Below are 25366 nucleotides of genomic sequence, written 5' to 3'. Positions count from 1 at the left end.
TACAAAGGACAAACAAGTTAAATCTGTGATGATTGATTGGGCAAGAGATGTTGGACACAATATAATGTTGGAAGACTGGGAAAGGCTGTGGAAGAAAGGGGTTAAGTTTACTTCATGTACTGTATTAAAAGAAAATATTATGAAAATGATGTATAAATGGTACTTAATCCCGGTGAAATTAGAAAAGAGGTATCATACAAATGATAATTTATGTTGGAAATGTAAAGAAAAAGAAGGTACTTTCTATCATATGTGGTGGACATGTCCTAAAGTGAAAGACTTCTGGGAAAAGATATATAATGAGTTGAAAAAAATGTTGAAAAATACATTTATTAAAAAACCAGAAGCCTTTCTACTTGGAATAATAGGACTGGAATTGCCCAAAAAAGATGTTAGACTGTTTTTGTATGCCACTACAGCAGCAAGACTTTTATTAGCCAAAAATTGGAAATCGCAAGAGATACCAACAATAGAAGAATGGCAGATGAAGATGATGGACTTTTTGGAGCTGGCTGATCTGACTGGAAGAATCCGTGACCAGAAAGAAGAGGAGACAGAAGAGGATTGGAGGAAGTTGCCTTGAATTTCGAACATTTTGGAAGTTGAACGGACTTCCAGAATGGATTCTGTTTGACTTCCGAGGTACGACTGCATCTTCCTTTGCTCTCTCTGATCTGCTGTGTCATGTGGAAGAGCAGTATGTTGGAGGACAAGGGTTCCATCCTGAGCATCTCTATTTAGGTCTGATAGGGACTCCTGTCTGAAACCCTGGAGAGCCATTGCCACTGTGTATGGACAATACTGAGCTAGACAGAGCAATAGTTGTTTTCCTATGGGTAAGATGACTTTGCTACCCTTCCTCAATTTGTAAAAATATGAGATTGCAACGTTGCCCTCGCTGGGTGCACACGCTGCACGGACACCATGCATGTACAAACAAAAAGATATTGCTGTGTGATAAGGAGGTCATCAAGGTTATTATTGGCTTTCTGATCAAAAGGTGGCAACACGGAGAAGCCGCCCCAGTCCAGACTCTGGGGAAACAACCTCTCTGCATGCCAAATACAAGAGAGACCAGCTGAGTGGGAAAAGTTGATGCCACAGGACCTGCTTCTACACATAGGTGACTCAGAAGCACCAAATTGTTGCTGTCCAGCTTTAAACTAGAATTGGAATCACAACTGTGCTCCTAGGCTTCAAAAACCTAAACCACATTTTGTAGTCAATTGGGCAGTTCCCTTTCCCCCCAGTTCCAATTGTTGTGGGGATTTAAATTGGGAGCATTATGGGTAGTGAAAGGATTAAATACCTTCAGTCCTCACTGCACCTTAGATTATAACCTTTCTTACCTCAGAGAAATGGGAGGAAATAAATTGTTATAAAGGCATTGATATTTGGAAAGGGAAAGGTTAACATGATAGAGTTTATTCCTTGAGAGGAGAGGCATACCATTCAGAAGGGAACGTATGGCTTGAGCAAATTCTATCCAGGCCATAACCAGCCATGAATGCTACTGAGTACAGTGGTACCTTGGGTTAAGTACTTAATTCGTTCCAGAGCTCCGTTCCTAACCTGAAACTGTTCTTAACCTGAAACACCACTTTAGCTAATGGGGCCTCCTGCTGCAGCCGTGCCGCTGGAGCACGATTTCTGTTCTCATCCTGAAGCAAAGTTCTGAACCTGAACCACTATTTCTGGGTTAGCGGAGTCTGTAACCTGAAGCATATGTAACCTGAAGCGTATGTAACCCGAGGTACCACTGTAGTTGTGCAATGAATTATCTATACCTGGTGCAATTGCACAGCTGTTCCAGTGTTTTTTTTCAGGGGGTACTCAGGGGTAAGCAGCAACAGCACCACTTGTTGTTGTTGTTAAAATGTGTGGCATTCATTGTAACAACTTCATGGTGAGTACTGGCACCTATTTTTCTAGCTCATGGGCATAGCCAGGATTTTTTGTTGGGGGGGGCAAGCTTTCATGGGGGGGGGAGAACCTCAATTTGTATTGATTTTAATGATTGGGGGGGAGCTGCCCCCCTGCGCCCCCTTGGCTACATCCATGACTGAACTGATCCACTGTGTTTTTAAAAGTCAGATTTGGGCGAAGCATGCTTTGATGGCACTGTGCAGATGCCCCATAAAAAGTGAGCAAACGAAGGGTAGCTATTCCACAATAAATGTCCTGTTGTGGAAGCGGCCCATATGTCCCCGTTGATTTCTGACACTTCTGATTTCCTGGTCCCTGGTCCTATTTTAGCTTTTAGATAAATGCTGTGGTGTGTGGAGGGGTAAAGATAAAGGGACCCCTGACCATTAGGTCCAGTCGTGGCCGACTCTGGGGTTGCAGCGCTCATCTCGCTTTACTGGTCGAGGGAGCCGGCGTACAGCTTCCGGGTCATGTGGCCAGCATGACTAAGCCGCTACTGGCGAACCAGAGCAGCGCACGGAAACGCCGTTTACCTTCCCGCTGGAGCAGTACCTATTTATCTACTTGCACTTTGCCGTGCTTTTGAACTGCTAGGTTGGCAGGAGCAGGGACCGAGCAACGGGAGTTCACCCCGTTGCGGGGATTTGAACTGCTGACCTTCTGATCAGCAAGTCCTAGGTTCTGTGGTTTAACCCACAGCGCCACCTATACGTGGAGGGGTACTATTTAAAAACTACAGTTGTGGACAACGGCTGGGCTACCACATGAGAGCTGTACCACCAGATGAAAAAATGAGTGGGGAGGAGTGTACGGTTTCTGGGACGGGGTAGTTGCAGAGTAAGGATGTGAATGGGAAGGGATGAGATCAGTCGGAGGCTGGTCCATCAGGGTGAAAGGGGCACTGCCCCATCAACCTCATGCCTGTCCTCAGCCAGACCCCATCTCCTTTCCTTCTTATCTACAGCTACCCAGAGGGTGGCTGCTCCACTCAGCTTCTTTCTCTCTAGGCTCTGTGTTGCCCTTGCAGAACTAGAATGGGTTGGCTCTGCTTGTCATTAGCTCTGGTTCCCCTTTCTGTTGGGCTACCTGCCTTTTGCCCACCTGGGCGCCAGGTACCACTGGACTGAGCTGAGGCTACCTTTGCTCCCTCCATTTTACTTTCCTCCCTCTCAAAGGGCTGGGCTCAGGGGTGCCAACTTGAATAAAACGGGGGGGGGCAGGTAAGCTCTGCCCTGCATAATTGATCACAAGATGTAGTGCACACAGACCATTTGAATGGCAATGCCAGCACCATCAAATGTTTTACCGGGAAGGCCGAAGAGACCTCGGCCCCTAGGAGTTGGCTCCTATGGCTGGGCTCATTTTGATGAGCTGATGCAAGCTTAATAAAATCTAAACAAAACACAAACATGCTTCTTAAGTAAACAGCAGACTAATGGCACATGGCTTGCCTCCCTGGAATAAAAACAAAATCTTCGATTTGTTCCACCCCATGCCACTCTTCTTTCCATCCCCTCTTGGGTCTATTATGGGATGTTCTGTTAGTAATGCAAATAGTTGGCATAGGAAGGTGAGCTAGCAGGTTTGTGGGGGTGGGGGAAAGAGGAGCCATAGCAGGTACTTGTGGGTTTGCTAGGGTTGATTTTGGTTTCTCTCAATTTCTCATTATTTCCAATCTCCAGTTCTCCACATTTCAACATTTGCCTTGCAATTATTATTATTTTTGGTAAAAGTGAAAAGTCCCTATTAAAAAGTTAGCAGCATTTTAGTTCCCCTCCCTCCCACCGCAACCACTTCTCCCTCCCACAAGGGAGTGGCGTCCTTGACCCTCTCAAAAAGGTTGCCCATCCCTGTTACAAAGGGCTGGGTAAAGTTCATGGTCTGCCCACAAGCTCTTAACCATGACAGCTGAAAACTGAACCTCCATGTACAAAGGAAGTCTACCTCTGTATACCCGCTCCAAGCAGGAGGCAAAACACAGTGGAGGGCTGCCACCTTCACACCCTTCCTTGTAGACTTCTTGGAAGTACCTGGTTGGCAGATACAAGGTGCTGAGATCTCATCCTGATCCGACAGGGGTCGTTTTGTGTGCTAATACAAGCCCTCTGGTGGGCTTTCAAACCATGGGCTTCCCTGGCAGCAGCAGACTGCGACCTGTCATTAAGGGGGGAGGGGGAGCAGAGTCATCCAATGCATAATGCCCAAGGGCATTGTGGGAAATTTAAAACAGCAGCTGAGCAGGCCTGGCAGCCTGGCAGACGGAAGGCCTGGGGCTAGGAGCAACGTTGGCCCTTGAGCTATCTTCACACCAAGGGCATCTCTTTCCCTCCTCCTGTTGTGGAGAGGGCCGTGTGCCCCAGAAGCTCCTCCCCACTGCCCCCCCGCAAGTCCATGGGTTTGGCACTTGTGTGGTTTCTCCTCCGCCCCACCCCACGGGGGGCTTCAGTCCCAGTTTGGGTGGGAGAAGGTGATGTTGTAGAGGCTCGCCCACTTGGCAAAGACCTGCTTCTCAGTGATGAACCGGTGGTGGTGGCCCTTCCGGCTTTGCTCGTTGTGGATGTAGGTGGCACATTCATCCGGACCCTTCGGCTCATAGTAGTGGTAGGGCAACTTGTGGGGCGGAGGCTTCCTGCTGTTGGGAAGAGAACCGGAGGGGGTGGGGAAGGTTGGGGTTCAGTGAGCAGGGAGCGGTGCAGAGAAGCAGAGGCAGAGATTGAGACAGCCCTGGGGCAACTCCCCCCCCCTCGAAACTGCAAACGAGCACGCAGAGTGCAGGACTTACATGCAGTAGTTGGGAGGGACCATCCCATAGACGTGGATCTTGTCACACAGCTCAACGCCAATCACCATGGTGAACCAGCCAGTGCTTAGCCATGACCGTGACGTCACTCTGCAAAAGCAGGGAGAAACAAAAGGAGGGGGGTTTTCAAAGGAAAGGGAATCCAAACACAACCTGTGAGTGATTGATGTAGATTAGATGCTGACCTGCAACAAAATGTTGCAGTGTGGAATTCTCCACTTTGAGGATTCCAATCACTCTATTCTGTTTCACATCAATTTTTCACTCCACACACCTCATACTCCACAGCCAGCCAGCATTCTTTTATCACTCAGCACACACTCAACCCTAATTTGGCTGGTTTATTTTTTTTTTGTGGGAGGTGCCTGCCCCTCTCTCTGCCGATCCAATGGGGTCCCATGTCCCTTTCGGAGACAGACACGGCAGAAACTGTCATGGCTTTATGAAATGTGGTTTATTCACCTATTTACACCTTCAGTCTGCATGGAGGGAGTCCAGATCTTATAGCATAGTTCTTTCAAGAGGTAGCAGGGCAGGCAATCTGCCCAAGATGGATCTCAGCTCTTCTTCCTCCTTCTCCTTCCTGGCAACCCTTGCTCAATAACTTCATTTTCGTGTCCCCTCAAACACACATTTCACTCCCTTTTGCCCCTTTTGCCATGTTAACAGATTGGTTCTTCTCTAGGCCAGCCAGGCATAAGCCAGCCCAGGGATTCCTTGTCTGGGACAGTTCTGCAGCCCATAAGGTAAAGGGACCCCTGATCATGAGGTCCAGTCGTCGCCGACTCTGGTGTTGCGGCACTCATCTTGCTTTATTGGCCGAGGGAGCCGGCATACAGCTTCCGGGTCATGTGGCCAGCATGACTAAGCTTCTGGCGAACCAAAGCAGTGCACGGAAACGCCATTACCTTCCCGCCGGAGTGGTACCTATTCATCTACTTGCAGTTTGACGTGCTTTCGAACTGCTAGGTTGGCAGGAGCAGGGACCGAGCAACGGGAGCTCACCCCATCGCCAGGATTCAAACCACCGACCTTCTGATCAGCAAGCCCTAGGCTCAGTGGTTTAACCCACAGCGCCACCCGCGTCCCACCCCATACTTTAATCCATATCCCAATTAATCAATATCCTAGCATTTCTTTATTTCTAGGATTTAGCCCCCCAACCCGCCTATTAACCTATTAACACCATTTTTCTTCTACTTCTGCAAATCTTGGGATTCCCCAGAACCTGCAGAGAACCTCCCTCTTGTAAGTTGAAAGGAAAAGATACAGTCAACCTATCTTTCCTCCCTCCCCACAGCAGGGCTTGCCTGGAAGAGGAGCTGCAGAAACTATGCTGGAGGGACAATTGCAGGTGAATTTACCTGTCCTTCCCTGTCTCTTTTTTGAACAAGTCATCAAACTGTTTCATGCGCCTGGGGGAAGCTACGAAGGCCGTCATGTTGGGGAATGACATGCTGACGCGCTGGATGACCTTCAGCAAGCTCTTCTGCATCCTGACTGGTGGCCCCCAAAAGATTAAGATGGTGTCCGGAGTCTTGTTGACAAACTCCTGTGGTCTCTTCAGGACCCGGAAGATACTTGAATGGGCCACCACCCTGAAGGTCGTCTTGTTACCAACATCGGCTTCATAGGCTGTCGTGGGAGCATCGTTCATGCGAATTGTGCACTCTGACTGGTCGATTTCTGCCCCCAGCTTGCTCCCCAGCAGGTGACTGGAACTGGTGACGATCACGCATTGGCTGCAGTGATGATCCAAAGTCTGGGGGGGGGGGGCGGGGATAAGAGTATTATTATTATTATTAAATTTTATTTATACCCCACCCTCCCCAGCCAAGACTGAGCTCAGGGTGGCTAACACTGGTATAAAAACAATTGATTGAAATACAACTTAAAAGCAAGATTAAAATACAACATTAAAATGTTGCCTCATTACAGTAGGAATTCAAATCAAAAACTTTTTGGGGGATGAAAACGTCAAATCTTCACCAAGGCCAGCTATCCAGACTGGTCCTACGTGGGCCAGAAAAAAGCCAAGGAAGTCCCCAAATAGGAGTTCTATCACAGAAGGAGAAAGGAAAAAGGAAGAGGGGGAGGGGATCAAGTTGATTCCAAGCCAAAGGCCAGGCAGAACAACTCTGTCTTACAGCCCCTGCGGAAAGAAATCAGATCCTGCAGGGCCCTGGTTTCATGAGGCAGAGTGTTCCACCAGGCCAGATCCAGAGTTGAAAAGGCCCTGGCTCTGGTTGAAGCCAATCTGACTTCCTTAGGGCCCGGGACCACTAGGGTATTGCTATTTATGGACCTTGAGGCTCTCCGTGGGGCATACCAGGAGAGGCGGTCCCGTAGGTACGAGGGTCCTAGGCCGCATAGGGCTTTAAAGGTCAAAAGCAGCACCTTAAATCTGACCCTGTACTCCACCGGGAGCCAGTGCAGCTGGAAAAGCACTGGGTGAATATGCTCCCATGGCAGAGACCCCGTGAGGAGCCTCGCTGCAGCATTCTGCACCCGCTGGAGTTTCTGGGACAGCTTCAAGGGCAGCCCTGCGTAGAGCAAATTACAGTAGTCAAGCCTGGAGGTGACTGTCACATGGATCACTGTGGCCAGGTCGGGGCGGGAAATGTATGGAGAAAGTGGATAGAGAAAGGTTTTTCTCCTTCTCTCATAACACCAGAACTCAAGGATCTCCAATGAAGTTGAATGTTGGAAGATTCAGGACAGATAAAAGGAAGTCTTTCTTCACGCAGCGCATAGTTAAACTATGGAACTCCCTCCCACCAGAAGCACTGATGGCCAACAAATTAGATGGCTATCAAAGAGGATTAGATAAATCCATGGAGGAGAAGGCTTCCAATGGTGACAAGTCATGATGGTGCTGCTCTACTTCCACAGTTCGAGGCAGCAGTGCTTTTGAATCCCAGTGGCTTCAAACCACATGAGGGGAGAGAGAGGGCACCTGTGCTTGAGTCCTGCTTCCTGCTTTCCCACAGGCATCTATCTATTCAGCTACTGTGAGAACAGAATGCTACAGTTACACTATTACAGTGGTGCCTCGCAAGACGAAAATAATCCGTTCCGCGAGTCTCTTCGTCTAGCGGTTTTTTCGTCTTGCGAAGCAACCCTATTAGCGGATTAGCGGATTAGCGCTATTAGCGGCTTAGCGGCTAAGCGGCTATTAGCGGTTTAGCGGCTTAGAAAAAGGGGGGGGAGGGAAAAATCTCACAACTCTCGCAAGACGTTTTCGTCTTGCGAAGCAAGCCCATAGGGAAATTCGTCTTGCGAAGCGCCTCGAAAAACGGAAAACCCTTTCGTCTAGCGGGTTTTTCGTCTTGCGAGGCATTTGTCTTGTGGGGCACCACTGTACATCTATGTATGGAAGTGAGAGCTGGACCATAAAGAAGGCTGATCGCTGAAGAATTGATGTTTTTGAATTCTGGTGCTGGAGGAGACTCTTGAGAGTCCCATGGACTGCAAGAAGATCAAACCTATCCATTCTGAAGGAAATCAGCCCTGAGTGCTCACTGGAAGGACAGATCCTGAAGCTGAGGCTCATGAGAAGCTGAGGCTCATGAGAAGAGAAGACTCCCTGGAAAAGACCCTGATGCTGGGAAAGATGGAGGGCACAAGGAGAAAGGGACGACAGAGGACGAGATGGTGGGACAGTGTTCTCGAAGATACCAGCATGAGTTTGACCAAACTGGAGGAGGCAGTGGCATGCTCTGGTCCATGGGGTCATGAAGAGTCGGACACAACTAAACGAATAAACAACAACAACAACAGCAACTGACTCTGTTGCTTGATTTGTATGTCAGGTGGTACAGTCCTTTGTGCACTGCATAGATGCCATCTGGCACCAAAGGTTGTGGGTGCACAATGAAGGGCTTCAACTTTACCCATCGACTTTGTGGGGGCTCACAAATATATTATTGGGGATGCCAAAGCACCCACGGCCCCCTGAAGTTGGCTCCAGTGCTGAATTGTGTGGCACTTCGCCCTGCTAGCAAAGGAGGGGGGTCATGTTTTCAATGCTCCTCTATGTTAAAAGCAACAACAAACTCATTGAACACAGAAAACTAGCATGTCAGGGAAAAGGACCTTTCTCCTTGATACGCTAGGGGAGTTTTTATGTGCAGGCAGGCTGTTTTGTATTTTCAGACAGAACATTCAAAAACATGCAGTTCTATCATCCAAAGCAAAACTGTTCAGAATTCAGCAGCCACCTACGGACCATGAAACCATGATGCAATCAAGTGTGGAATACTGTATACAAGTTCTGATTAAAAAAGGTAAAGGACCCCCATGACTAAACCGCTTCTGGTGCAACGGAACACCGTGATGGAAGGCAGAGCGCAAGGGAAAATTCTGATAACCTGACCTCAAAAAGGATATTGCAGAACTGTTAAGAGAACTATTATGAAGAAAGGGATTTTTCTTTGGGGGCAGGATGTGTGTGTTAGCCTTGGAAAATGGTGAGTAAAATGGGTTCTCATATTAGAAGTATATGCAATTATGCATGGCATGGAACACACTGATAGAATCTTTTCTTCCTCTCTCTATCGGCAACCTCCAGGATCAGACAAGTTCTGAGAACCATATATACATAACAACTGAGGATCATACTCCATTGTAGCAAATGGCCCTAGTCCATGAAAGCTTATGCAATAATACAATTTGTCAAGTCTCCCAAGGTGCCACAAGTCTTCTTGTTTTTTCAGTTCTGCGGTGGCAAGTTTTGAACCATTCTGAATAGCATTCGTGTTCTCCACAGGTTTTTTTTACTTTTTGTGTTGTCATCCCCCCCCCCCGCCATTTCTTCATTTAATGTCTTCATTTAAAAACATTGCTTCATTTAAAAACATCTTCTCAAAGACTGCTAACAACACCTAAGGCCAATAAAATAATACAATGTTGGTATTATCCAAGATGAAAATGGCAGATAAAACGTCTAAAACAGCTAACCTCTAAAACTCTATTTAAAAGAAAAAATCATCGAGAACAAATCAGCAGAAGTTGAGAATCAATTTCCCATACAGCCGCTTCAGAATCACTCCTCTGCCATTCTGTGGCTGCTTGTTACCAACAGCTGCCAAGATAATTCTTAAAGGCAAGATTTCCTTACCCATTATTCCATCCTTCTGGCTTGGACGGCCTCGGTCCAGAATACCTGAAGGAGCGTCTCCACCCCCATCATTCTGCCCGGACACTGAGGTCCAGCGCCAAGGGCCTTCTGGCAGTTCCCTCACTGTGAGAAGCCAAGTTACAGGGAACCAGGCAGAGGGCCTTCTCGGTAGTGGCACCCACCCTGTGGAACGCCCCCCCCCCATCAAATGTCAAAGAGAACAACAACTACCAGACTTTTATAAGACATCTTGTCAGGGAACTGACATCGGAGCCAGAAGTGGAGGTAGGGCTCCCAAGCGATGCCGGAGAAAGGCCAAGCAGGGAGAGAGGGAACTCATCGGCTGGGGAAGGAAATCAGCGTAACACCAGGGATAAAGGGGGGCGGATGGGGGAATCGGAGAGGGGTCTCCAGGACTCTTTGCTGGAGACCAGCAGGGAGAGCACAGGTCCTCCTCTGCCCACACCCACCCTGCGCAGAAGACTTCCGCGCAGGGAAAGTAGGCGTAGACTTGGCGTCAAAGAGCTTCTGTGCTGGAAGAAGTTTAAGAAACGCCCACTGACGGATTCTGCTAGCGACTGAACAGCCACGAAGTGAAGGGCTGTCCAGCCAGGAAAGGTTTAACCAGGCTACCTAGCCAGGCGTGGTGGCAACTTACGCACGAGCAACCCCCATACATACATTACACATCTGAAGGCAGCCCTCTTTAGGGAAGCTTTTAATGTTTAATAGGTTTTTGTATTTTAATATTCTGTTGGAAGCCGCCCAGAGTGGCTGAGGAAACCCAGCCAGATGGGCAGGGTATAAATAATAAATTGTTGTTGCTGTTGTTGTTATTAATAGAACCAGGGTACAGTGGCTAGTGACGTGCCAGAAATTATGGAATTTCTCAAGATCCCTCCCCGCCCACTCCCCTTTCCAGGACCACCTATGATTAATCTACAGCCACAAAGCCCACTGGGAGACCTTGGACCAGTAACTCAGCCTAACCAACCTCACAGGGTTGTTGTGAGGACAAAACGGGGCTGGGGAAGTTTCTATAGCATGCCTTGAGGGGTTTGGGAGAATGTAATTTTTTGTGATGTAAATGTAATAATAAACAGAGGTAGGGAACCTCTTTCAGTCTGAGGGCTACACTGCCTTCTGGGCAGCCGCTCAACGGACACATGTCAGTGGTGGGCAGGACCAGAGGCAAAAGTGGGAGGGGCAATGAATGTAAATTTTATCTTAGTTGCTTACACAGTCCTTTTTCTTCCAAGAGTTCAAAGACACTTTCTAGTTAGGCAGAAAACACCTGAGTGTGCAGCAAAGCCAGTGAGGGGCTGAGATTTGGGGAGATCTGAGATTCTATGACCTGCAAAACAATGGCAGCTGAAAGTTCACGCGCTTCCCATACCTTGTTTCCAGAGACTGGCAGGTACCCGTTCTTCACCCCCCATTTTTTGAGGCTGGAAGGCAACGGGGGCTTCACTTTCACCGCAGTGTAGTGGAAGACTTCGCTCCTGCCATTGTAGATGATCAGCAGCATGACCAGGCCAAACAGAACCACAAAGACAACTGCACGCTGGCCCTGCAGACACAAAGAGCGGACGAGGGGGCAAATGGTCAGAAGAGCCAGGTTGCTCTGCAGGGCATCTGTTCACACGGGGCACCTTTCTAGCTTGGCAGTAGCCTGCGTAAAAAGGGATTCAGGGACAGTAGTTGTTCACAAGCAGAGCAGGAGCCAAGAGCCTGACGTGGCAGAAAAATATACAGGTTCCAAGTCATGGGAAGTGGGAGATCTGCTTGATCCTGGCTGCAGAGGTTCCAGGATACATCCACTCAGGGGCGGCCTGTCCCACTTCACCACCTGAGGTAAAACAGGAAAGTGCTTCTTCCCCACAAAGCTGCCGCCGAAGCCTTGTGAATTAGGGTTGAGCAGCAGCAGCAGCTGGGACGCGGGTGGTGCTGTGGGTTAAACCACAGAGCCTAGGGCTTGCTGATCAGAAGGTTGGCGGTTTGAATCCCCGCGACGACTCCTGTTGCTCAGTCCCTGCTCCTGCCCACCTAGCAGTTCGAAAGCATGTCAGAGTGCAAGTAGATAAATAGGTACCACTGCAGCAGGAAGGTAAACAGCATTTCCGTGCGCTGCTCTGGTTTGCCAGAAGCGGCTTAGTCATGCTGGCCACATGACCCAGAAGTTGTATACCGGCTCCTTCGGCCAATAAAGCGAGATGAGCATCGCAACCCCAGTCAGCCACGACTGGACCTAATGGTCAGGGGTCCCTTTACCCTTTACCTTTAGCAGCAGCAAGGGTGGGGCTCTGCCTGATGTGGCTGCTTCAGTCTACGTCATGGGTGGGCCACGCCTGAATTCACTGTTAATGCACAATTATTGCCTCTGTGAAGAGCCCTGCTGGATCAGGCCAAAGGGTCCATCTACTCCAGCATCCTGATCCTGCTCTTACAGTGGCCAGTCAGCAGCCCTGCAGGACCTGAGCACAAGAGCATCCTCCCATCTGTGATTCCCATCAATTAGTATTCAGTGGAGGAAGAATGTAGCCAGCTAGGGACCAGTGATAGCCTTATCCTCCATAAAATGATCACAGAATTCACCCCCCCCCCAAAAAGACAACCTGCACATCAGTCTGGAGGGGGCCAGACATTTCCCCCTTCCCTCTCCCATCCTACTAGAGCAACTTTCATCAACCGGTTTTGGACCACAGCTCTCAGCAAGCACAAATTTATGCAAAGCTTGCTTTTGGAAAAACAAACAAACTTAAGTGCTTCATGATTGCCTTTTGTGAGCAAATTATTTAGTGTTGTGATCCTGGGGAAATCTGAATAAGGAACTAATGGAACTGCTGGGCAGGGAGAGAGGGGGGTGAACAGTGGATGTGGTGGTGAACAGCCGCAAGAGAATAAAGAGATTGAACCGCGCAGCAAACCCAGAAAACCAGAAGTGCTTTATGTGGCTCTTAACATTTAACGTTCATTTACCCTCGCAATGAGAAGCAGCAGCTTTTGCATGACTGTCAATGCAGCCTGCCCATAGGAGACCACTATGAATTCCTGGCTTGGTGCAGGAAGCATGCCACTCCCAAAGCAATTCCTAAAGTTTGTGCAGAAGCTAAATGTGCCCATCCAGGCCTCTCTATCTGGTCCTTGAACCTCTCCCTAGGCCACACACTTTCCCAAGCCATGCCTATTACTGGCCCTGTGACATGGCCCAGGTACTTTTGCCTGTATGGAATGTGTTCCTTGAACACTAATAAAGATTTTGCTTATCTAGAGGCAGGGAGACGAGGGACATGTGAATGTGTTATCATGGGTAGGCAAACTAAAGGCCAGGGGCCGGATCTGGCCCAATCGCCTTCTAACTCCAGCCTGCAAATGGTCCAGAAATCAGTGTGTTTTTACATGAGTAGAATGTGTGCTTTTATTTAAAATACATCTCTGGGTTATTTGTGGGAATTCGTTCACCCCCCCCCCAATATAGTCTGGCCCCCCACAAGGTCTGAGGGACAGTGGACTGGCCCCCCGCTGAAAAAGTTTGCTGACCCCTGGTGTATATGAAAACTTACAGTAGAAAGGTGCTCTTTATGTTCTTTCCTTTCCTCATTTTTGCCTCTGTACTGTCCCGGAAACCAAGCCTCATGAACGGTTGAGGGAGCTGGGTATGTTGAACTTGGAAAAGAGGAGACTGAGAGGAAATGATGATATCCATCTTCCCATATCTCAAGGGCTGTCGCACGGAGGATAGAGCAAGCTTGTTTTCTCCTGCTCTGGAGGGTAGGACTCAAACCAGTGGATTGCAGTTACAAGAAAGGAGATTTCAAGTGAACATCAGGAAGAACTTTCTGATGATAAGAGCTGTTTGACAGTGGAACAAACTCCCACAAGAGGTGGTGGACTCTCCTTCCTTGGAGGTTTTGAAGCAGAGGTTTGATGGCCACCTGTCATGTATGATCTGCGTGAGATTCCATCATTGCAGGGGGTTGGACTAGTTGACCCTCCCAGCTCTACAGTTCTATGATTCTATGTGGCACTTGGAAACTCTTTGTGCAGAAGGGAATGAGGCCATACAGGCTGAAAAAGATTCCCTGCCGCTGGTGCAGTACAGCAATGCAACATTCATATTCATAGATCAATAATAGGAGGAAGAAACAGATTCCTCCTGAGCCTGCAGGGGGCAGGAGTGGGGTAGGGGGCTCACCTTGTCGTTTTTCATGTCGCCGTCCTGGCCTTAGGTTGGAGCCTCGATCAGCGTAACTTGGATGCCTGCAATAAAGTCAAAAGGACAGGGTGACATTTGTGGTTTCTGGATGAAAAAGAAGGGGCTTTTACTAGCATACAAGGTGTTTCACCACCCTGGGGTAGGGGTCACTTCAATGCAAAGGAGAGTGGGGACGTGGTCTACTTTGCACCTGGGCTAAGCACTGGAAAGTTGCAATGTACTAATAATGAAGCTGGGATGCGGGTGGCGCTGTGGTCTAAACCACTGAGCCTAGGGCTTGCCGATCAGAAGGTCAGCGGTTCGAATCCCCGCAATGGGGTGAGCTCCCATTGTCCCTGCTCCTGCCAACCAAGCAGTTCAAAAGCATGTCAAAGTGCAAGTAGATAAATAGGTGCCACTCCAGCGGGAAGGTAAACGGCGTTTCCGTGCACTACTCTGGTTCTCCAGAAGCGGCTTAGTCATGCTGGCCACATGACCCGGAAAAACTGTCTGCGGACAAACGCCGGCTCCCTGGGCCTAAAGAGCAAGATGAGAGCCACAACCCCAGAGTTGTCCGCGACTGGACCTAATGGTCAGGGGTACCTTTACCTTTAATAAGGAAGCAGCGTGTGAGCATGTGCCAAGTGAACTGTTACAAAAGCCCTGTGCCTGCCCCTCTCTCTGCCAAGCAGAGGCCAGAGCGCATGGGGCCACAGGCACACACAGGGTCTGTGTCCCTTTGGAGAATAGAAGACATGGCAGAAGGACCCGTGTCTGGTCCTCTCCTTCTGGCACCTCTGCAACCCCTGGTTCCTCTGGCAGGCTCTCAGGAATCTCTGTTTTCTCCTCCTCCACAGTAGGCTCCCAGGGGTCAATCAGAAGCACCCCAAGAATAGAATCAAAGAATCATAGAATCATAGAGTTGGAAGAGACCACAAGGGCCATCGAGTCCAACCCCCTGCCAAGCAGGAAACACCATCAGAGCACTCCTGACATATGGCTGTCAAGCCTCTGCTTAAAGACCTCCAAAGAAGGAGACTCCACCACACTCCTTGGCAGCAAATTCCACTGTCAAACAGCTCTTACTGTCAGGAAGTTCTTCCTAATGTTTAGGTGGAATCTTCTTTCTTGTAGTTTGGAACCATTGCTCCGTGTCCGCTTCTCTGGAGCAGCAGAAAACAACCTTTCTCCCTCCTCTATGTGACATCCTTTTATATATTTGAACATGGCTATCATATCACCCCTTAACCTCCTCTTCTCCAGGCTAAACATGCCCAGCTCCCTTAGCCGTTCTTCATAAGGCATCGTTTCCAGGCCTTTGACCATTTTGGTTGCCCTCCTCTGGACACGTTCCAGTTTGTCAGTGTCCTTCTTGAACTGTGGTGCCCAGAACTGGACACAGTACTCCAGGTGGGGTCTGACCAGAGCAGAATACAGTGGCACTATTACTTCCCTTGATCTAGATGCTATACTCCTATTGATGCAGCCCAGAATTGCATTGGCTTTTTTAGCTGCCGCGTCACACTGTTGGCTCATGTCAAGTTTGTGGTCAACCAAGACTCCTAGATTGACCACAAACTACTCCTAGAGTAGCTCCTCCTCAGCTCCAGCCAGCTTGGTACCTTTTTCTTCCATCACTGGCTCCTGGCATGGAGTCACACTTTGTTCTTTCAGCTGCTGCAAATGGTGCTTTTGCATCTGTTCCCATTGTCAACTTTGGTGCTCGCCCTTCAGCTTCCACTGCTGGTTTAGATGTTCCTGCATCAGCATTAACTGCTTGAGGAGTACTGCCATTCCTCCCTCTATTTTTTTATTTCTGGTTTATGTTGATCCTTATATATAGTGAGAGGGTGGGGAGGGGTATTACTCAGAAGGGTGGTGGGAATGGGTGATTGGCTGATAGGTGTGGGAAACCTGTTGACGACTGTTAATGACTGCAATTGGTCTTACAGGAAGAAGCAAGGGGTGAGATGACTAAAAACAGCTTTATCATGTATAATGAGACAAGAATCCAGTGTCTCTATTCAGACCAGGTCTCTCAATGGTTTTAAGTTTGGTAATAAGTTGCAATTCAGCAACTTCTCTTTCCAGTCTATTTCTGAAATTCTTTTGTAATAAATAAGACAGCTACTTTGAGATCTTGTATAGAATGTCCTGGGAGATTGAAGTGTTCTCCTACTGGTTTCTCTGTCTTATGATTCCTGATATCCAGATTTATGTCCATTTATCCTTTGGCGTAGGGTTTGTCCTGTTTGTCCAATTGGCCTGTTTGTCTCATTGGGGCTGGCCTGAAGGCAATTGGAGAAATTTGGCCAAATTGCGCCCCACAGGCTGTTCCTAAGCCCCCCCCCCCCACACACACACCAGGGCAATCTAGATGGATTTTATTTATATCTCTAAGATTCTGCAGACTTTGGCTGTGAACTGGGGCCCCACAAAAAAAATTCAAGTTGGGCCCCAGAGCTTCAAATTGGGCCCCATTGGCTGGCCCTGTCTCATAGTTGCTGGGCCCGAGTTGCCCTGCCCTTGCATGAAGTCTTGGGTTTGCAATTTTGGAAGAGGGGAGATTGCCTGCTGGGGGGCAGGTGGGCTGGCGAGGCCCCCCTAGATTTAGAGGCCCAAGTTGCTCTGCTCTTGCATGAAGTCTTGGGTTTGCAATTTTGGGAGAGGGGAGACTGTGGCACTGGGGAAAGGGCTACCCTACTTCTAACAGTAGGGTTAGTAGTAGAAGATAGTGTATTTTAAAATAGTATTATTTGTAAGTGATAAAATGTGAATATTTTTACGGTAAAAGTAAGTGTGATTAAAAACATGGTTAAAAATTATGATATATGAAACTGCTAAAGATGAGGTAAAATGAAAATCAGATGGGGGGGGGACTTGGGGAAGCTCACCTAACAAGGTTTAGAAAAAATAAGGATAAGACAAGAATTTGTTTGTATTTCTGTTTGTATTGTTTATTTGTGTTACAAAATGAATTAAAAAATTGGGGGGGGGGATGAAATGTGTCTCTTGCAAACCTGGAGGAGGGCTGAGAGAGGTATGCAAGTGTGTGCAGAAGCTAACTAGCTGCTCCAAGGTAGAACGGTTGTGTTTCAATTCATTTTTATTATTTTTTTGGAAGGTGCTTAAGATCACACCACCCCCCTAGATAAACTTTCTCTCTTTCTTGCTTCCCAGGAACAATGTGGCAGCTGGCATCTCTTCTTAACTGTCACGTGTCCTGGATATTTAAATGATTTTTTTTAAGCCCTAGTTTTCCCCTGCACTGCACTCAGAGTGATCAGGGAAATGCTCTAATTGACAAGGGAGGGAGGACAGGGGAGGGGGAGGGGGGGAGAGGCAGGAAACCAGCAGGGTCTATAAACAACACGCAGGAAAAGCAGCAGTGAATGGAAAATCTAGGCCTGACCTTAACGCACTGGACTGGGTCCTCCAAACAGGCCCAAGGACAGGATTGCTACGCATGATTAACTTGGGTAAACTGATTTCCTCGTGGGTTAGATGTCAGGAAAGAGGCCAGGAGAATCAGGCACGTCCGGAATGGAACATAGGAAACTGCCTTCTTTATACTGAATATTATGAATTTTCAACTAAGGGAAAGGCCATAGCTCAGTGATAAGAGCACCTGCTTGGCATGCAGAAAGTTAGGGCTGGGAGAAAAATGCTGCCTGAAACTCTGGAAGGTCACTACCAGGTCACATTGCTGTGCAGGGATGACTGACAAATGCTAGTCTAGGTTCAAGCAAAAAGTTATCACAGCCCTGGTTTTAAGGTTTTTGGGCATGGTACTAAACCCTCTTCATTTCACTACCATGTAGATCACAACAGGTCACTTGGACCATTTCTATTTATTTGTTAATTCTAAGTACTTTTACCTTTTTAGTCCTAAAGGTAAAGGTAAAGGGACCCCTGGCCATTAGGTCCAGTCGCGGATGGCTCTGGGGTTGCGGCACTCATCTCGCTTTATTGGCCGAGGGAGCCGGCATACAGCTTCCGGGTCATGTGGCTAGCATGACTAAGCCGCTTCTGGCGAACAGCACTATTAGTTTATGGCCAATTGGCTCCACAAGACTTCCTATAAAAAGACTGAAGAAGAGCCCTGCTGGATGAGTCCAAGATGGGTCAAGCATCTGTTTTGCACAGTGATCTATTAGGTGCCTATGGGGAGCCCATAGGCAGGACGTGATAAAGGACATAGACCTTTAAAATGCATTGCACACTGAAGATGGCATTTGTTTGGATTTGAAGTTCCACGTTGGACCTCTGGGCTGAGATATCTGACACTGGCCAGCACTCTTTCAGTCATTCTTCCTTTGGCTAAGTTTGGTCAAAATTTATTGTGCCAGGTCCGGTTAAATGTTTGTAGAAGCATCTTGACTCGCATGTGCTGACTGCCAAGTAAAGAACTGCACATCAAACCAGCAAGGGTGGAAGTTTTGTAATGATTTGTATGGAAATAAATACTGCTACATCTTTGTCTTTTTCCCTTTTCTCTGTTACCAGTTTTAAGACTAAAATTAATCCATCTTAGGCTGCAATCTTAAATGCATTCACAAGCCCCACTGAGACTAAGCCCCACTGAGCACCATGGGGCTGGCTTGTGAAAAAGCATACTATATGAAGGATCACACTGGGGCTGCAACCCATGCACACTTAATTGGAAGGTACACCCAGTGGCTGATTCTTGAGCTGATTTCTTCATCTCTGAAACGAGACAGTCAATTCCAGCAGTCTCCAGCATTCTCATACGGGGGACTCACTCAGACATGCATTTGGGGGCCCATCTCTTAATTTTTCCAACCAATTCAATTCAATATAAGTTTATTGTTCTAGCCAAAGGCCATGACAAACCTGCAGCAACAGTACTAATAAGCAACACAGATCATATATACACCCATCATATAAGCCAACATCCATGATGTAAGAGAGAAGGTGATTTAAAACTAAACCTGTGAAGCACCACAATAATTCATAGTGGTTTTATCTAACTCTTTCCTTGATTTTTTTTGTTTTGGTTTCTACAGCCAGTGCTGCACTCTGTATTAGAAAGCTATTGTCACTCAAAAGAAGCCAAACAATTTATGCTGGGTTTCACCTGCTTGCTTTTGTGAATAATGTTTTCAGAAAGTGATCTCTTGGATCTCTATTTGAGGAGCAGGCTAACAGTTAACGAGTAATGTCTTCTACCTGAGGTTGACCACAAACACCACCTTGCGGGACCTTGTTGCAGTAGCTGTCCAAGTCCGTGGTGGCAATCCCTTTGAAATGCAGCTCAGTAAAGGCATTTCTTAAGGAAGCTGGTGAGTTTGATCAGATAACTAGCCGGAAAATGCTCTGCTCTCGGGAGTGGATAAAGGCAAAGGTAAAGGGAGCCCTGACCATTAGGTCCAGTCGCGGATGACTCTGGGGCTGCAGCGCTCATCTCGCTTTATTGGCCAAGGGAGCCGGCATACAGCTTCTGGGTCATGTGGCCAGCATGACTAAGCCACTTCTGGCGAACCAGAGCAGCGCACGGAAACGCCGTTCACCTTCCCACCGGAGCGGTACCTATTTATCTACTTGCACTTTGAGGTGCTTTCAAACTGCTAGGTTGGCAGGAGCAGGGACCGAGCAACGGGAGCTCACCCCGTTGTGGGGATTTGAACCGCCGACCTTCTGATCGGCAAGACCTAGGCTCTGTGGTTTAACCCACAGCGCCACCCGCATCCCTAAGGGGCCCCAAAACAGATAACTTTTTTTTTAAAAGGTTGTAACATTAAAGAGAGATGGCTAAAACTCTCCCTATAGAAGAACATACCACCTTATCCCTTACCTTGGCACTGCTGCTCACCCCGCCCAAGTACCAACTATCTCCCTCTGCCTAATGGTAGGGCCGTTCTTTGGGGAAGGATTATGGCTCAGAGCATTTGCCTTACATGCAAAAGGTCCCAAGCACAATCTCTGGTGTTTCCAGGTAGGGCTGTGGGAAAACCCTTCCTGAAAACCCCATTTCGCCGTTTTTGAAACAGTATATGAACCAAAGCACAGCCACCCTTCAAAATTCAGCATACAAACCCTCCCACTAAAATGCATTATATTAGAGGAAATTTGCTTTGCAAAAATTTGCATGTTCTATAAAACTGCATGCATGCATGCATACATGCATGTGTGTATTAGGAGGAATTCTCCTTTGCATAAAGAAAAATCTGCAAATGTGGATAACTGATGTTAAGACCAGAAAAATGAGAATCAGAAGAATCTGCCCACCCCTAGTTTGTAGAAGGATTTTTTTTCCCCTTTAGGAGCATGACATTTTAAGCACAATAAAAGCACTTGTTTTCAGTGTTCTTTAGCAATCTGGTTAGAAGAATTTTAACAATGTGTGGGTGTTAAAATGAAATCCCAGCATCCTGTGCTTGGGATGGAACATTCTGGGCTGCACAGCAGTGCTTTAACGCTAACATTTTACATAGAGACTGTCATCCATTGCTCTCCTAAGTGGGAATAAACCCCAGTGATCTCGGTGGGGCTCTGTAAAACATGCATGTAATTGATTCTTAGAGCAGAGCTTCCAAGTGGAGCACAGCTCCCTTCTCTCAAATGTCCTACTGGGGAGTTTCTCCACCTCTTCTTGACCTACCCATCCCTTTGCCATCAACCAGAATGAGGTTTGAATGAGCAAGGATGATTAGGTTTATGCCTGGGCTGCTTTGAAAATAAAATAAAACCTTAAGTATCCATACTTGCCTTTTGTGAGTTAATTATTTAGTGTATGGATCCTAGGGAAATCTGACTCAGGAACTCATGGAACGGGAGGAGTAGGAGTAGGAGTAGGAGAAGTATATTATTAAGTTGGGTGGGAGTGCAACTGAAGAGCCCAGGACATGTGTCAAACCGGAGAACGCTTTGAACATGTGCTTAAATCTCTCGCAATGAGCAGCGGCAACTTTTGCCTAGTTAGGTAGCACTCCCATGTGGGGGCACAGTAGCCAAAACAGCGTCCATGAAGAGGGCAGGGGGGGCGGGTGTCAGCAGACTTACATATACTGCTTAATAATTTGGAAAATCAATAAAAATAATTGGCAAAAATATATACACTGCTTAATCACTAGCATTTCTAAGCTGTGCACATAAAAATAAACAATACAGAGAATAATACAAAGGGGAGGGCTTATTGGTTTGCTTTGTTTTTATTATGTATTTTGTGTTTTTATCTTGTATTTTCATGTTGTGAACAAATTAAATAAATGAATTTTTAAACCCTAGAAAATAAAACAGTTAAAAACTCATCATAAAACTGAACATAAACGCAAAACTATCTTAAAATGCTTGCTGGAATAAGAAAGCCATGCACCTGAAGTTCAGGAAAAGGGTGGGTGGGTGCCTGTGTAATCTCAATTGGGAGGGAGTTTCACTGCGGCGGGAAGGTAAATGCCGTTTCCGTGCGCTCTGGTGTTCTGTTGTGCCAGAAGCAGATTAGTCCTGCTGGCCACATGGCCCAGAAAGCTGTCTGTGGACAAACGCCAGCTCCCTTGGCCTGAAGTTAGTTGAGCGCCTCAACCCCAGTCAAATTAGGCTGGACTTAACCATCTAGGGGACCTTAACCTTTTACGTTTACCTACCATTGGCTACACTGGTTGGGGCTGATAGGAGTTGGAGTACAACACCACCTACAGCACTCAGTGGTTTAGACCACAGTGGGGAGGGGGGTTACATTTTGTGGTTTGCCTCAGGTGCCAGAATGTCTTGGGCAGGCCCTGATCATAGGCAACCAAATAGATTATTGATTACCTGAAGAGGCCAGAGACCATCTTGGCTGGGAGCCCCGGAAGACCTGCTCCCCACCCCCACCCCCCGCTTGCTGGCCTTTCCCACCTGGGAGGGTGGGACCCTGACTGACTCCAGCTGCAAAAGCTGAGGCTGATGAAGAGACACTTAGAATGGGGGTATTGTTTGGCGGGGTATTGCTGCTGTTGATATTAATGTTTTGTATCTCTGTTTTAAGATCTAATTATGTGGAAATCAAATAGTTTGGTTGTGTATTTTTGATGTGTTTTATTTGTTGTTTGTGACTACTTTTTGGTTTTGTTTGTAATTCTGTAATTTGTTATGTCATAAGCTTCCTTGAGCACGGTTTGAACTCTGAAAAGGTGGTATACATATAAATTGATGTCTGTAGTATGTATGTCCAAGGCCAATGACAGCCAGAGCCAACTCATTCTTTATCTCCATGTTCCTTCTCCCTGCTGAGTTCTACAAGGGGCAGCACTGAGACTAAGAAGGAGGAAGATGGCAGGCAGGGCGACACCCTGGACTGGATTTAGGTAAGAAGGCAGGGGGGCAGGGTCTGGCTGGTGGCAGGCTGAGGTTGGTGGGGATGTAGATTTACTCTACATCTTTGCCCCACTCCTAGTATTGATTATGCCATTGTCTATTTTAGCAGACATTAAATATATTGCATGCCGCCTTCAGAACTTCAGCCGAGTACAAATGTTTTAAAACAAGCAGATAAATAAGTGCTGCTTGGGCATTTGGGCCTGTGCCTGATTTAAGCTCTAACAGAACATATTAAAAATCCAGGTCAGTGTCTCCCTCCTTACCAAGGCAGGATGTCTCACATGAACAAAGTCGGGAGCATGGTTGGGGGGGTCTTCTCCTTCGTGGGGAGCCATGAGGTGCTGCCAGCCCCAGTTGCCAGACCATCCTTCCATGATGCAGCTCATGCACTTGCTCCTTTTATTCAAGCATCGCAACAAGACAGGCCAGCACACAGCCCTGCTCTCAGAGGCCTGCAAAAGCAAATGGTGTTTAAAAATAAAATAAAATAAAGGAGATGGGCTGGCTTTTCAAACACGGTTGCTGGTGAGGAATCAAATCGAAAGCAGCCTCAGACCCTCATTGGCCAATCTGCTGGTTGGAGTCAAAGGCTTTCTCTCTAGCTAAACTTGAGCAAAGCACATGATGCCAGGTGGCAGAAGGCCAAGTTTGGAATAATTCCCTGCCCCAGGCCAACAGTTTTTTCCCCAAACAGCTGTTTTCATTACGGAAGGCTCCACCAACCTGGTGCTCTCCAGGTTGGCAAAGGCTGCATTAAGGATAAAATAAAATAAAGCTGAGTTATGTCAGATCCCACAGCACAAACACACAAAATGCAAAAGTGACTCAAAGTGAGGATCCAGTGCTGGCTCAGCACATCTTGACCAACCACATACAGGGGCCATCTTCACACCATGCATTTAATGTGCAGTTTCCCCCACTCCCCACGAATCCTTGGGACTGTTGTTTGCTGCTGTGAGAGCTACAATTCCCAGCACCCTTAACAAATCACAGTTTTCATTATTATTTGGGGAGTGGGGGAATGTGCTTTACATGTATGGCGTATATGTAGTTAATGCAACATCTGCCAACCAGAGAGAGATTTTGGATTGTGCAATACAATCACAATCTGACATCTTGTTCCCTGGATAATTCTGTAACTTGCACTGCCTTGCAAAATTTTGTGTGGAAGTGCAGTGCACAATGATGTAAATAAGTAAAAAATATATTCTCAGGAGTGGCCGGGGGGTGTGTGTGTGCAAGGATGTTAATCAAAGAAAGCTGAGTAGTTATGCTTCACTGACCCAAGTAAATCCTTCCATCCCATACCGGAGAGTGTACAGACAAGAAACTTTACAAGTAAGACATCCCCCCGCCCCCTAAAAAGACACTCCACTCTGCCTTCTGTACTCCTTTACTTGTATGCCAGGAAGGGCCGTAGTGGAAGAGCATCTACCTGGCGTGCAGATGGTCCCAGATTCAAACTGCAGGATCTCCAGGCAGGGTTCAGTGAGACCCCCGTACAAATTCCTGGAGAGCCACTATTAGTTGTACTGTAAACAATGATGAGTGCACAGACTCAGTTTTTACAGCTTCCTCTTTTCATTTACCCCTTCCTTCTGCATTGCTATACTCCATATATATATATATATATATATATATATATATGTGGAGTCTTCTTATCTAGAAATATCACCACTCTGTTATATGAATGCACTTCTCTCATACACACACACACACACACACACACACATATACATATATATGAGAGAAGTGCAATTCATATTATACACACACACACACACACACACACACACACAGTATGTGTGTGTGTGTGTGTGTGTATATATATATATATATATATATATATATATATATATATATATATACACATATATATATGATACACACAACCACCCTGCCCCCCGAAACCCACCATACTTCTCTTTAAACCTACCCTTATCCTTTGGAGATTTGTCAAATAAATCGTTAGCATGCACATACATAAAAAGCTTAGCCAAGTGTAACGGATGGTACGGACACCTGGGTCCATTTGGAGGAGCCCCAAGAGCTTTACCCAAACAAATATTTAACAATGCGTTTTCATGGGAGGCCTGTTTGTTGTCAAACTCAGCAGCCTGCTGTCAGGCAACCAAACCTACGAAGCAGATCTAGGGGCAACCAGAGAGAAACCAGCCGCTATATCTTAAGGTTTCTAGACACTGGCAGCTTCTCCCCCCCCCCCCCACCCCGCCTCTACTTCACAAAACAACCCCCCCCCCCCCAAAAAAAAGCCATGCATGCCACCTTCTTGATCTTCCGGTGCGCCCTCGATCCAATTCTAGATTTCACCAGGAATGGATCTCTCCTCTGGGCTGGTACCAGCTTCACTTGCACACATCCCAGCACCAGAAGCTGCTGCTAAACCTCTGGGATCCAGACGAAAAGATGACTCTCTTGGATTTTGCAAGCCTCTGGGTCCTAGCACGTCTCGCTTTCTCCCGTCTGCATTCATGCTCCGAGCAGCAAATCAGGGGCACCCTTTCCCCCCCCCCCCTCCTCCTCCTCTCTCCTGATCCGATTTCAGCTCGCTCTCTGCCTCTCGCTGTGCGCGCGCGCAGTTAGTGAGGTGTTTGGGAAGAGAGATCTGACACCAAGAGGGGGCCCGAGGAACAAATCCAAGCGATCTATTTTTAATTTTTTGTGAGATTTACACTATTGCCTAGCGATCAAATACGTAGTTCCCCAAAGTGATCATATAAGCAACAGGTTGCAATGATACAAAAAACGAAAAACTCTCTGTATCTCTCTTTGCACCAGCAATCATTAGTCCTGATGGATAGGGCCAGAGGGATACCCACAAACTGGTTTTGTTTTTGGCAGGTGTATTCTATACTCACGAAATTAAAAGACGGCTGCTTCTTGGGAGGAAAGCAATGACAAACCTAGACAGCATCTTAAAAAGCAGAGACATCACCTTGTCGACAAAGGTCTGTATAGTTAAAGCTATGGTTTTCCCAGCAATGAT

The 25366-nt window shown here is 47.2% G+C and overlaps 1 protein-coding gene across 6 annotated transcripts; it reads right to left on the bottom strand.

Moving 5' to 3' along the window:
• Positions 1-1833: 1833 nt before the first annotated feature.
• Positions 1834-24897, bottom strand: ST6GALNAC6 (ST6 N-acetylgalactosaminide alpha-2,6-sialyltransferase 6). 6 transcript variants are annotated; one of them, XM_081847790.1, is made up of 7 exons: positions 24646-24897; positions 22623-22811; positions 14041-14105; positions 11242-11415; positions 6091-6488; positions 4709-4816; positions 1834-4555 (listed from the first exon to the last, which is right to left on the bottom strand). In XM_081847790.1, exons 3-7 carry the CDS (start codon positions 14053-14055, stop codon positions 4369-4371), a joined length of 882 nt encoding a protein of 293 aa, XP_081703916.1. In that variant the 5' UTR covers positions 14056-14105; positions 22623-22811; positions 24646-24897; the 3' UTR covers positions 1834-4368. The 6 variants fall into 6 exon arrangements, with proteins under 6 accessions (XP_081703916.1, XP_081703917.1, XP_081703914.1 ...); XM_081847791.1 differs by having other exon boundaries at positions 1834-4558; positions 11242-11517; positions 24646-24893; XM_081847788.1 differs by having other exon boundaries at positions 1834-4558; positions 24646-24893.
• Between the last annotated feature and the right edge of the window lie 469 nt (positions 24898-25366).

The sequence above is a fragment of the Podarcis erhardii genome (genome assembly GCF_964252035.2).
Source record: "Podarcis erhardii genome assembly, chromosome: Z".
Taxonomy (NCBI): Eukaryota; Metazoa; Chordata; class Lepidosauria; order Squamata; family Lacertidae; genus Podarcis; species Podarcis erhardii.
This window is presented reverse-complemented; position numbering and strand designations above follow the sequence as displayed.